Source organism: Eptatretus burgeri, chromosome 10 (genome assembly GCF_056783735.1).
Source record: "Eptatretus burgeri isolate ZD-2024b chromosome 10, Ebu_testis_v1, whole genome shotgun sequence".
Taxonomy (NCBI): Eukaryota; Metazoa; Chordata; class Myxini; order Myxiniformes; family Myxinidae; genus Eptatretus; species Eptatretus burgeri.
Genome location: NC_140970.1, coordinates 784,128 through 797,491, shown reverse-complemented (window position 1 = coordinate 797,491; position 13,364 = coordinate 784,128). Strand labels below are relative to the sequence as shown.

General features: G+C 42.3%; 1 protein-coding gene and 1 long non-coding RNA gene across 2 annotated transcripts in view; one reads left to right on the top strand and one right to left on the bottom strand.

The window, feature by feature from the left end:
* The window catches only part of LOC147017792 (uncharacterized), a 77,937-nt gene that overhangs the window by 6,071 nt on the left and 58,502 nt on the right, over window positions 1–13,364 (top strand). The window lies entirely within an intron of this gene.
* LOC147017793 (amine oxidase [flavin-containing]-like) overlaps window positions 1–13,364 on the bottom strand; it is a 97,919-nt gene that overhangs the window by 33,732 nt on the left and 50,823 nt on the right. The window contains exons 4-7 of the mRNA XM_085896789.1: window positions 12,528–12,632; window positions 11,827–11,918; window positions 5,506–5,647; window positions 5,235–5,384 (exon numbers count right to left, since the gene is read on the bottom strand). Coding sequence (XP_085752915.1) covers window positions 5,235–5,384; window positions 5,506–5,647; window positions 11,827–11,918; window positions 12,528–12,632 — 489 coding nt within the window. The remainder of the gene's footprint in view (window positions 1–5,234; window positions 5,385–5,505; window positions 5,648–11,826; window positions 11,919–12,527; window positions 12,633–13,364) is intronic.

The window sequence follows — 13,364 nt, the reverse complement described above, 5'->3', positions numbered from 1 at the left end:
CTGGATCATCCTCTAGCGACCATCAATGAGGACATGGTCAATCTCCTTTGACACACCGCCAACGTTGGAATACCAAGTCCAGCGATGAGCTTGTGGGCGCTGAAACCATGAACCAGCCACCCTAAGTCCATGACTTCTTGCAAAGTCAAGGAACTTAGTGCTATTCTGCTTCATAGTTCCTGACCCATGGGGACCAACACACATCTCATAACCATCCCTATCAGTTCCAGTCGATGCATTGAAATCCCCCAAGACTAGAAGTGTGTCTCGTCTGGGGCACTGATCAACCACAGACTCGAGCGTGGCGTAGAATCTGTCCTTCACGGTGAGATCACTCGCCTCAGTTGGAGCATAAACAGAGAGCAGGGAAATGACACCCAAGGAGTGACGAATCTTTAATCTCATAATACGTTCGTTGACCGGTGTTACCTCAATTATCATTGGGGTGAGCTTATTGGACACAGCTACAGCAACTCCTTGGGTATGGTAACCATCAGAGCGACCAGACCAATAGTAGGTGTAACCACCCACCATTATCTCGCTGTAATCCGGTCTCCGAACCTCAGAGAGAGCTGCAATCCCGATGTCCAAACGCTTGACCTCAGATGATAAGAGACAGGTGATCATCCTCTCTTAGGGATAGGACATTCCAGGCACCCACCCGAAGGGACCGCCTCAGGTTAACCCAAAGAGACCGCCGTCTGGTGGACGACACCTCAGCACCACTCCGACACACTCTCCCGCAATCTGACCCAGGGCTGTTACTCCGTGGTTTTCCTCCTATCATCAAATATTGGGGGTCCCCAAGGCTTTGCCCCAATCCTGTCATCCGGTGAGCTACCCTGCGAAGGGAAGCTGCACAGGAGGTACTCCCACGGAGTGGGTTTTCAGATTTTTTTGCGTTTTTGTGTTTTGCGTAATGAAGGGTTTTACGGTGGCCGGAATGCAAATCCTGCCACCAACCTCCAAATAAAAAAGTAACCCAACTGCAGGAGGACGTCCGCAGACATTTGGGCACTAGATATGGATGGCCATTGGCTCACAAGGAGCTCCTCCGCCCTTTGACAGGTTTTGTTTTTAATCCTGCTGGGTGTCCATATCCAAACACCCTCCTCACCAGAAAACCTGGTGGGGGAGACGGTTTAGTCGCCGACAACCCGACCATGGAACAGGTTAGTACAGGTTTACATGGTGCCTGTAGCAGGTCAGAGATCTAACCTGACCTTCTCAAGAGACAGCTTTTATTAGACAAAGTCAGAGGTCAAGTTGACGATTTCGTAAGTACCAGTCTATGACTGCTTGTTTGTTTGTTTGTGAACAGTATTACGGAAAAACTCCTGGATGGATTTCGATGAAACTTGGTGGGGGGATTAGGTATGGTCCAAGGATCATGCCATTAGATTTTGGACTTGGTCCAAAGTCCAATATGGCCGCAATAGCGGCCATTTTGAAAAAATATTAGAATTTTTGTTTTTGCATTTCTCCATGTTTTAAGTGATTTCCAACCAAAAAAAATAAATTTGTTAGAAAAAAAAAAAAATTGCAACTTTTTTTCAAAAAAATTTCGATTTTATTTGAAAAATATTTGAATTTGTTTTGCATTAATACATGTTTTAAGTGAGTTCTAACCCCCCCCCACCCCCCCAAAAAAAATTGTTAGAGAAAAAAAAACAAATTTTGCACCTTTTTTTTCAAAAAAAATTCGATTTTTTTTTGGCATTTCTACATGCGCGTCGATCTAGTTTAGTTCATTCAATCGTGGTTCAGTAGAGTCTGATCCGTTTTGACCTACAATAAAATAGGATATCAGGTTCACTTAAGTGACCCAGCAGTATTGGCGGCGGAGATTTTGCACTCGAACCGAGTGCTCCCCCTCTAGTTATAAATATTTTGATTTTAGTCTATCTATAATTCCAGCAATGTGTGTGTGTGTGTGTGTGTGTGTGTGTGTGTGTGTGTGTGTGTGTGTGTGTGTCTGTGTGTGTGTGTGTGTGTGTGTGTGTGTGTGTGTGTGTGTGTGTGTGTGTGTGTGTGTGTGTGTGTGTGTCCGCTGTTTCTCAACAACCACTGGTCCGATCTAATTGAAACTTGCCAGCGATATTGCTGGGGACCTGAGTATGTGCCTTTTCAAGGTTTGATATTAATCAGACAATCGGACAACTCGACAACCACTGGTCCGATCCTCAGCCGTGTTCCCCATTACGGGTTACAACGTACGGACTTCCGGATAGTGATGACTTACTGTATTCTAATAATTTCTCGATTTCTTATGCGCATTTATAAACACAATGCCCCAATCCAGTCGTCGTTTACGCGAGCGAAGGAACGGCCTGTGAGTTTGTTTGAAAGGTTGTTTTTTTTTCTCTTCTCTTTGTGTTTTTCCTTGCGATGACATTGCGAAAAGGCAAAATACATTGGCGCTAATTGAATAATTGGCCATTAAAACTAAATTGCAAATAATCGTAACTGCGATATGTGAACTTCCGGACAGTGAGGACTTAACTTCCGGACGCGCCGTTTCCTCAGCAATGTTGTTTATGAAGAGATGCTAACGAGATAAAGGTGTGTATATGTAGACAATTTTTATTATTATTTATTTATTGAAGGAAAATTGTTCCGAAAATAATTTATCAAAAAAAGTGCACAACTTTCTTTTGTTTGCTAGTGTCAAAACGGTGTGGCCTTTGGAAGTGTTAAGGAATTCAGCTCTACTCAACATGCTTGCCAACGAAATACATCTCAATTTGGTGGTATGCTTTGCAAACAATTTTTTTAAAAACTATTTTAATACGAAAACAATTCGAACATGGAATACCTTATGACACTGAACTTTCAAGTCTCCAACAAATCCTACCCTGTCGCCTCACTGTGGCATAGGAGTGGCAATGGTCAATGGCAGCGAATGTCATGGCTTGCAAAGACGGAGGTAAACTTGATTTTAATTAACTCTGTATGTATAAGTATCACAGCAGTTGTTACCTCAATGGAAGCGATAATTCATGGAATGCATGTGAACATTCCGTACGGGCACGCACCACTTCCGGATAGTGATGACTTACTGTATTCTAATAATATCTCGATTTCTTATGCGCATTTATAGATAAACACAATGCCCCAATCCAGTCGTCGTTTACGAGAGCGAAGGAACGGCCTGTGTGGTTGTTTAAAAAAAAATTTTCCTCTTCTCTTCTCTTTGTGTTTTTCCTTGTGATGACATTGCGAAAAGGCAAAATACGTTGGCACTAATTGAATAATTGGCCATTAAAACTAAATTGTGAATAATCGTAACTGCGATATGCGAACTTCCGGACAGTGAGGCCTTAACTTCTGGACTTCCGGATAGTGACGACGTACTGTATTCTTTCTTTCTCGATTTTCTTTTACACAATGCCCCAATCCAGTCGTCGTTTACGACAGCGAAGGAACGGCCTGTGTAGTTGTTTGAAAGTTTTTTTTTTTGTTTTTTTTTTTTGCACGTACGGCCATGCACGTATGGCTACGCAAGAGTGTAGGAACGGCCTGTGTGGTTGTTTCTGGCACGTGGTTTGAAAATTTTTTTTTTATTGCATGTACGGCCATGCACGTAGGGGCATGCACTAGTATCTATAAATTCAAAATTATTATGTTGGAAATATCTACTGCAATAGCTTCTGTGGAATCTTGTCATTGGCTCTTTTGTCTGTCATTAAATGCAATATAATCTCTTCTTTGTGTATGAATGAGACATCGTATGGGAAGTGCTACTACGTTACCTAGTTATGTCAGTCTACTTTTTTGTATGAAGTTTACATTTTGCACACCACTTCGATGTGAGTCAGGGAAGAACTGATCAAATGTTGTTACAATTCTACAATTGTATAATGAAGATCTCAATTTTCGATACAATTTCCAATCTTGTGCTGATAAGACAAAGCAGAGCTGGTTTTAGTGTTGCTGTTGTTCTACAAATTTGCTACAGGTCTGAATATGCAGTTATTATAACTCAAGAAGACAAAGGAGGAAGGAAGAACAAAAAACAATTCACACCACAATAGCACCACAGTGTAACACCTGACAAAGCTCAAACCTTTGGACATTTTCACAATACCATGAAAGCGTCAGATTAAAGGACACAGAAGACATGCTGATCGCCAATTTATGAAGGTCATCCCAAAAAATGATGGCACCTTCCTTGAAACTTTTAAAATTAATACATCTGGATGATTGCAAAATGCCGTGCACTATCTCATTATTTACTGATGGAGCTGGTAAATAACATTTCTCAGATAATTTATTTTATTTCAGCAATTAAAATAATGTCATCTCGTACTGTACCAAAGATGTGGCCTTGGAAGAAATCTTCAGTAAGAACAATGCCACCAGTGACCTGTTAAAAAGTCATGAGAAGAGGAAGTTTTGCCTCCAACACCAAATTCACCAGATACTGTGTCTAAGGGAATGTAATCCGTGTGACTCCCACTTGATCCCCAAAATGAAATGAAAAACGAACTGAAGGGAAGACGTTAACACATCTACATTCAATTCATTAAGGACGCTTCAGAAGATAGGCTTCTGTGTACTGGCAATAAGGACACTGCAAAAGCAAGGTCTCCATTGGGATCTTACTGTAATGAACTATTCCTTGTTACCACTTGCACGTGAAGCGTAAAGCGGGGTTAAGCAATTGGTTCACGTCCGTCCGTCCGTCTTATCAGTTTATGACCTCAGTTTATGATTGAGGAACAACTTATTGAAATTGAATGTTGTATTTTGAACATGAATCGGTACCGATATATTATGTAGTCGCTCATGCTGTCTGTCAATATATTATAGAGAAGGTGCGGCATGTAAGAGGGTCATGGTGAAGAAGATGCTGATTCACGCTGTGTTTGATAGTTATCAATAAGGTCTCCATTACATCTCCTAAACTGTGACTTAACGTCGTCTTATTACAGTGTATAAGGGTGATTTTTTTGGAAACATAGTCAAGGCTCGTGGAAGAGCTCGTACTAGTACACTGAATGAATCAAGACACAGTAGGACAAAAGGAACTGTTGAAAGAGGGGTGGGGGGGGGAACACCAACAGCAGAGTTTTAGGCTAAGATGGAGGCAGACTTAGACAAACAATGAGTGGAGAGGAATGAGGGGCACGAACATCAATGAATACCTATTCAAACTTTTTGCAAAAGCCAAAAATTCAAAATCTTCAGCTGAATTTCCATCATGTTGTTGTCAAAATGACTCGTGTGAGTACCTTGAATGATTTTTTGGAAAGGGTCTCCAGGGTAACGGAGGAGTCGTTCTGGGTCACACTGCACACAGGGCTGGCCAAATTCACTCGGTCACCCAAGGCTGCAGCCATTAACTCACTGAGCTGTTGAGTTCCTCCAAAAAGCTTGCGCTCCTGGATTATCGGGTTGTAAAAGTCATGGAAGGTGAGAAATTTGAGTTCGGGAGATAAAGTTTGCACTTTTGTATCCTACATCCTTCCTCCATTTCACTGCCGCTTCGCAAGCAGTACGTACCTGCCCGCCATTTTGGCCCGAAAATATTCTCATTGTTCCTCCACACTGCTTCACATACCACAGGAACCAAAGTGCAGACACCTCCTCCGGCTCTGACGTCACGTCAAGGTTCACAAACAGGCGTGCAAAGTTCCGAGCTGCCCTAAAAATAAAACACACACACACAACATTGGAGAAAATTTAAGCTGGTTTTATCATCTGCAAATGTATGTGTTGATTCACGATAATTTAATGGTTACATTGAGTAAAGGTGATAAATGAACAGGTGTGAAGTTACGCATAGTTGCATATGCATTTAGTCATCTTTGATACTTTTTTTTTTTCCTAATTCCAGACAACTATTTGATGACATGGAATGGGAAGGATCACTCAGCCTCTTTTTATTGGCTGCCCATGCTTTTCATGATAAAGGTTATAACTTTTGTGAAGGTAAATGTGCAGCTGAAAATATAAAACAAAAATGCAGGTAATAATATTGAAAATGCAGCTCATCAACAAGAAAAAGTGCAATCAGAGATTGCAAACCCTCGCCAGGACTTCTTTTGTGTTGCATATTTTGTGTGACGTTTGTGTAGTGGTGTGTAACATTAGTAATACGAGACATAATTAGAACTGCCACTTTACAACTGCTGGCAGTGATGTCTGGGTACCAAGACGTCCCACTTTGATCAGACTCCTGACCCTGACTCATGAGGTTTTTAAAAATTATTATTCATTATTCAATTGAATTTAGAATGGGATGAAAATAAATTCAATTCAAATCAAATGGAAGACCAAATAGGTACAGTCCTGCATTGGAGTAATCAGAAGGAACCCAAACAAGCAAAAAGCAAAGATGAAGTCATCAGAAGGAACCTGGATAGGATTCACATTTCAGCTGCTACTCCTCGACCCTCAAACCCATCCAGGTACAGCCAAGTGAGCCTTATTAATAAATAAATTAAGAATACAAAAAGAACCCACATCAAACGAGAAGGGAATTCGATAGAGTGCATACCTCCGCAACATAATGCCTGATCCACGAGAACATATCGGGCCCAATACATTTTTGAAATATCGTGCTATACAGGACTATATCGTTTTTTGCTTCATATCTCATTGGTGAAGAATCACTTTAAATATTAAGTAATTGTTGTATACAGATCCGGATGCAGATCTTCGCCAAAATCGAATCAATTTGTCCTTGCCTCACACCCGTGTCCACCAATTTTCGTCCGAATCCGTCCACAATTTTTTGAGATATCGTGCTATATATCGTTTTTGTCCCAATCATTGAATGGTGAAGAATCATTTTTTAAATTCTAGTCGCTGGAACCGGATCCGGAGCCTCACCAAAATCGAATCAGTTAGTCATTGTCACACACCCAACCCGTCCACAAAATTTCATCCGAATCCATCCACAACATTTTGAGATACCCTGCACAAAAAAAAAGCAAACAGAGAAACAAACAAACAAACAGGCAAACAGACAGAAAGGGGTGAAAACATAACCTCCTTCACCTCTGGTGGCAGAGGTAAAAATTAAATAATTATAGCCGCCAGACGATGCATCCGATCAAGTTGAAAATTAAAACATTTATTCCCCATTAAATTAAAACAAGAGAAGAGAGCTTCAGAAATGTCAGGGTCTGCTGCCTCTGATGGATCCTTCCTCACCCAAGAAGATACTTAGATCCAGTTATTCACATGTACTCCCATGATTATGGATCATTTGTAAAGGGGTTGTCACACTTTGACGTTTTAGCCAGCGTATGGCAAGGTATCAAAATGTATGTAAAACGCTGGCGTACGCTGAACTATTGATGTTTTTTTAAAAAGTTTTGGGCGTATAATAACGTGTTGGACGTATGCATAACGTATTAGTAACGTCCACAGAACGTTTCAATCACATATAGATAACTTATGCGTGTTGTCGGCGTTCACAACCTATGCCAAACGATAGTCTACGTATGCATAGCGCGCGGCAGCGTATCGCCGACGATCACGTGGCGTAGGCTATTCATAGGCTGCGGCTCGACGATTCAAATCTTAACCGCACTAGACATCGAAGTGTGAAGCCGCTGTCACACCTTGTCGTTTGAGCCAGCGTATGAAAAAATTGCCGAACCAAGCTGGCACACGTCGACACACGTTACTTGTAAGTTACTCATAATTCGAAACACGTCAAGGTAATGGTTTGCGTCAGTGTTCCAGACTCCCTGTTTTTTTTTGTTTTTCTTCGGCATGACGGTAATGTTGACACTTCGATTTCTAGTGTGGTGATGATTTAAATCGTTGAGTGGCAGCCTATTAATTATATTATAACCGCACTAGAAATCGAAGTGTCAACATGACTGTCATACCGAAGAAAAAAATAAAAAAAAACAACCAAGGAGTCTGGAACACTGACGCTAACCATTACCTTGACGTGTTTCAAATTATGAGTAACTTACAAGTAACGTGTGTCGACGAGTGTCAACGATTGCGTAACGTGCCTACAACTTATGGCCAACGTTATGCGGAACGTGTGAGTCATACGCCGGCATACGTCGAAAAATTTCACGCATGGAAAATTTATCTAACACCTCAGTGTACCACGACGTATGCCAGCGTGCTCTTAACGTATATAAACTTACCCATAACATATTCGATGTATGCCAGCGTAAAAAGACATATGCCAGCGTATTACGACGCGTACCAGCGTTTTAGCCAAATTTTGCATACGTCAGGCATACGCTGGCTAAATCGTCAAGGTGTGACAGGGCCTTGAGAGGGAGTCCCACAACGTAAAAGAACATGAGCCAAAGTGAGACCCATTGGTCCAAGCAGAAACAATCATTGCATGTACATCTGCAATATCTTCTTACAATTAATCTTTCGTTACAATTAATCCCTCTTTACAATTAATCTTCTTTCCTCCATAATTCTATATCAGCATCAAGTTTCCTTTATCATGTCACGGAGGTCAATATTGATATTCTAGATAGCTCGACAACTATCAAATTTCATAAGTCCGTTGATATTTCAGATCATGAAGGAATCTAGCAAATTGAAGGTGGAAATATTTTGGTACACACAAGAGGAAGTGACTACATTACATCTGAAGTGTGCTGTCATGAAGTGGGTTTATTTATTTATTCATTCATTGAATACAATGTCGAGGCTCGCATGAGAGCTAACACACAGAACATACAACAAGGGGAGCAGGAGACAAGAGGGGTGAGAGAGGGATGGGGTGGGGTACATAGGGTAAACAAGATGGACACTACAGGGACTTTCAGGAAGGAAGGCAGAGAATTTGAAGGAGGTGGGTTTGGGGTGGATTAACGAGGATAGAAAAGATCGTGGAAGAGATGGTGGTGAACAGCTGTTTTGAAGACCTGGAGGGAAGAGTGGGATTGAAGAGAGTGTGGGAGCTTGTTCCAAAGGCGGGGAAAAAGAGGAATGAAAGAGTGAAGATCCAGATCCATTGGGACCATACTCTGTGCAGAGCGTTGGTGCTTCCCAAGCAGACTCCTTGGCTATTGGACACAATCATGGACGGGTCGCCACTCCGATACAGGATACCAACATGCTGGCACTCATTTTGCCAACCTCGGAAGGATGACAGGAAGAGTCAACAACACCTGATATGAATTCAACAGCCGAGTGGGGATTGAACTCAGGATCCTTGGATCCCAAGCACACCACAAAGAGTGAAGGTGAGCAGTGATTCTTGATTTTGGCAGTTTTACTAGAAGGGGCTTGCTGGCGAACCTTGAGCACCCTGCGGAGATATGGGGGGGGGAGCATATCTCAAACAGAGCAAGGGGGGGTGAGGCTGGAGAGGAGACGGTAGAAGATAAAAAGACCACCGACATGCTTGCATTGAGACCCAAAGACTCAGCCATATCATGAAAGATACCAATGATCCAAAATGCCTTGGCTTTCCACAGCATGAAGCTCAGAGAGGTGAGAGGTAGGAGCACCAGCCCAGAGGGGAGAGCAGTACTCCATCAGGCTGCAGACGAAAGCTTTGTATGTGGTCAGTAGCTCAGGTGGGCTGAGGAAGGACTTTGCACGACGGAGGATACCCAGTCGGCAACTGGCTTTGGATGCCAGCTTGGAAATGTGGCTTTACCAGGAAAGATCACAGCACATGGTGAGACCCAGAAGCTTGAATGAAAGGACTTCTTCAAGGGGATTGTAGAGAAAGTAGATTGGAGGGGGTTCCAGATGGTCCTTTCAGGGGGGTTTTCCAGACAGTCTCACTTTGGCAGGAAAGACATTGTGAGAGTGTGAGATTTGTCAGGGTTGAAAGAAATGTTCCACATGTTGGACCAGCTTGTGATTTTATCCAGATCTGCAGACAGTGAAAAGGCTGCTGCTTGCCAATCTGAGGGATGACAGATGGTACAGCAGAGGGTGGAGTCATCAACGAAGAGATAAAGATGATTTTCCAGAGAGTCAGAGAGATCATTGATGAAAACCAGAAAAAAGAACAGGTCCCAGAACGCTGCCTTGAGGAACTCCAGCCTGGACAAGAAGAGGGGATGAAAGGACTCCATTTAGGGCCACATGTTGGCTACGACAGGAGAGGAAGTCTGCGAGTCATGAGTGGAGATGGCCTTGGACACCATAGGAAGAGAGTTTGGTGAGTAGTGCAGGGTGCCAGACTGTGTCAAAAGCACGCGATATGTCCAGGGATACGGCTCGGATTTCCTGTCTGGCATTGAGTACCTCCATCCATTGATGGGAGAGCAGAAGCAGCATATCCAGGGTAGAGTGACCTGGTCTGAATCCAAACTGATGATCGAAATCAAGCCATTGGAGAAGAGGAAGGATTTAATGTCTGAAGCGATGATGGATTCCATAACCTCGATGATTGGAAGAAGGCTGATTGGTCTGTTGTTGCAGGGATCTGTTTTTGCACCTTTTTATGCAGGGCAGTGATGTTTGCAGATTTCCAAGCAGATGGCAGATGACCTTGAGCAAATGAGAGGGTGAATAGAACAGAGAGGGTGAGCAAGAGCAACAGAGCAGGTTTTTCGGACACGTGGGCTGATGCCGTCTAGACCGGTTGCAGAATCTGAGTCGAGGTTTGAAAGCAAGCTCTCTGCCTTGTCAGGAGAAAAGAACACAGAGTCCAGGGACAGCTGGGTGCGACTGGGTAAGGTGGGTTCAGAAAACAATGGGTTTGGGAAACAAGATTGAGAAGCAAACACGGAGTTTAGGCATTTAGCCTTTTCACGTGCAGTGTCAGCTGTGCGGCCATTTGAGGTAAGGGAGGGGATGGAGGGGGAACATACACCAGAAACAGACTTAACCAGATTCCATCAGGATTTGGAGGAGGGAGAGAGGTTTGAGATTTCATCTCGCCACTTCATCCTCTCAAAGTTCATCGTGGATTCTATGGACTTGTACATTTGTATTTCTCCATCTTTATCATTGACAAAACTGTGATCTATCAAAAACGAGGAAGATCATGGCTTCTCCAGAAAAATTGTTCCTTTTTTCCATTTCTGATCAACCTTTCAATAAAGCACGGGCAACAAAAATATTTCTGACATCGAAACGATGTTTTGTTATTTTCGAGTTCCCCGAGTTTTGTAGCCTTTAAATGAGTAACCTCGGAGACACGAGTTCATGAAAATGGGCAAAAATGCCAAAAAGTGCCTTTTTTTGACATGGGTCACCAACTTGGAGATCCCACAGAGCATTGCTGGGCAGAGATCTCATGGAGAACTTTTAACATGGAGTCCACCCTACAGTTCTCTATCAAATCCGAAGAGGTCAAGAGTAACCCTTTCTCAGAACAAAATTCGTTTTAAGCCTCTTTTTACAAATGCTGCTTACAACCTAAGTATGACGGCGCGCACACACACACACACACGCACACACACACACACACACACACACACACACACACACACACACACACACACACACACACACACACACTGATATGAATTGACCTGCATGCGGAACGCCGAGATGACAGTTTATAGCTTGGTCTGAATTCAAACCCAGGATAAACAGCTCGGTGGTGAGCACTGATGTACGTATGTGGCCAAAGAGAGAGAAAAAAATTTAATGTGCAAAAATATGAAAGATGTACTGTATGTACAGAAAAAAAAGATATTGTGAAAGTAAGCAGAGCGTATGGTTCTCACGCACAGCATGTTTGAGGGTATGGAAAAACATATCCCTACATTTTTCTTTGTATGTACCTTAAGCGCTCCATATAAAACATGCGATGTAATGAACCTTCATGAAGGCAAGCCGCACGAGGGTTTGTGTTACACCACAGGTTGTGTATATTATTTTCACATTCACATCATGAACATTTAGGACGAAGAATACCTGGTGAAGCATATTTCTTTAAAGAGGTCCTGCATCGATCGTTTGTCCCAGTCTTGCGCATGAGGTGCAGTCCAGGGTGCATCCGTGGGAATCTGATCCGGGCCACAAGTTACATTTCAGAATTTAACATCTCAGATATCGAGAACAATGACTGTAGCCCCTCTGGCTTCATTTCAAGGCCATGTTTTTAGATAAAGGTGATGGATGAGTTTGGATGCATTGACCTGATCCGAACTAAGAGCATTTATGAAAATTTTTTTCTTATTTTTCAATGACCACAATTATTCCCATGTTCTTGTCGGGTTGGCCAAGGGAAGCTTATCCCAAGTCTTTCACGAACCGGCTGGCCAGACCTGACGTTCGACTCAGGTTCGGGCAGGAATTTGGTGTTTGGTCATGGTGCTGGCGATATCTCGCACACTCTTTGTGAAGGATAACCGTGGTATATAATATTTACGTCCACCAACTAATGCCGGCAGATTGGACGTCCGTTTAACATCCATTCAAGGGACGTCACACAATATTGAATCGTCGCTACCTGTGAAACACGGGGATGACAGTTTATAGCTGGGCTGAGATTCGAACCCAGGCTGGACATTTAAACGTGAGTATTCGTATGTCTCGGCCAACCTGCCAGCCCAGCATTTATCAAAAATAAAATATAAAAAAACAACAGCTAGCAATAACTTGCATTTACTCACCTCCTCTCCCATTTTGTCCAAGGTTCTCCATAGGTTATTTAAGTCTAACCAAACCAGAGGATTTGATGAGGAAGGGAATGTGGATGTGAATGAGTGACGTTTGCCCTGCATAACACGCACATACACACACAGCACAGTACAGTACACTGTATCTGTGCATCCCAGAATGAAGCTCAAAATGTGAGCTTAAACATTTTTAATCTGATCCGGGCCTCAAGTTACATTTCAGAATTTAACATTTTAGATATCAAGAACAATGACTGTAGCCCTCTGGGTTCATTTCAATGCTTTAGGGATTGTTTGTTGATAATTATTTATTGATATTTTCCTTTCAGATTGGGGAGTTCACCAATAATGAGGCTATGTGGTTCATAACTACAAGTAACTAGAGGGGGAGCACTCGGTAGAGTGCAAAACCTCCGCCGCCAATACTGCTAGGTCACTCAAGTGAACCTGATATCCTATTCATTCAATTTGATGTCAACAGTGCTCACAGAGTTATAGTTTGCAACTTTCCCTTTTACTTTTAACTTTTACATACTCAATTCATTTGTCATAACTAGATTCCTTGAGACAGAAATTGATTTTACGTGGGTATATCCACCTGAAGTTCCAAAATCAGCCGCAATTATAATTTTGGCATGTTTTTTTTGGTGGAAATCACTTATAACATGTAGAAATACAAACAAAAAAAAAAATCGAAATTTTGTTGACAAAAAAGTTGCAAAAAATGTTTTTTTTCTCTAACAATTTTTTTTTGAGGGGGGGGGGGGTTGGAAATCACTTAAAACATGTAGAAATGCAAAAAAAAAAAATTCAAATATATTTTCAAAATGG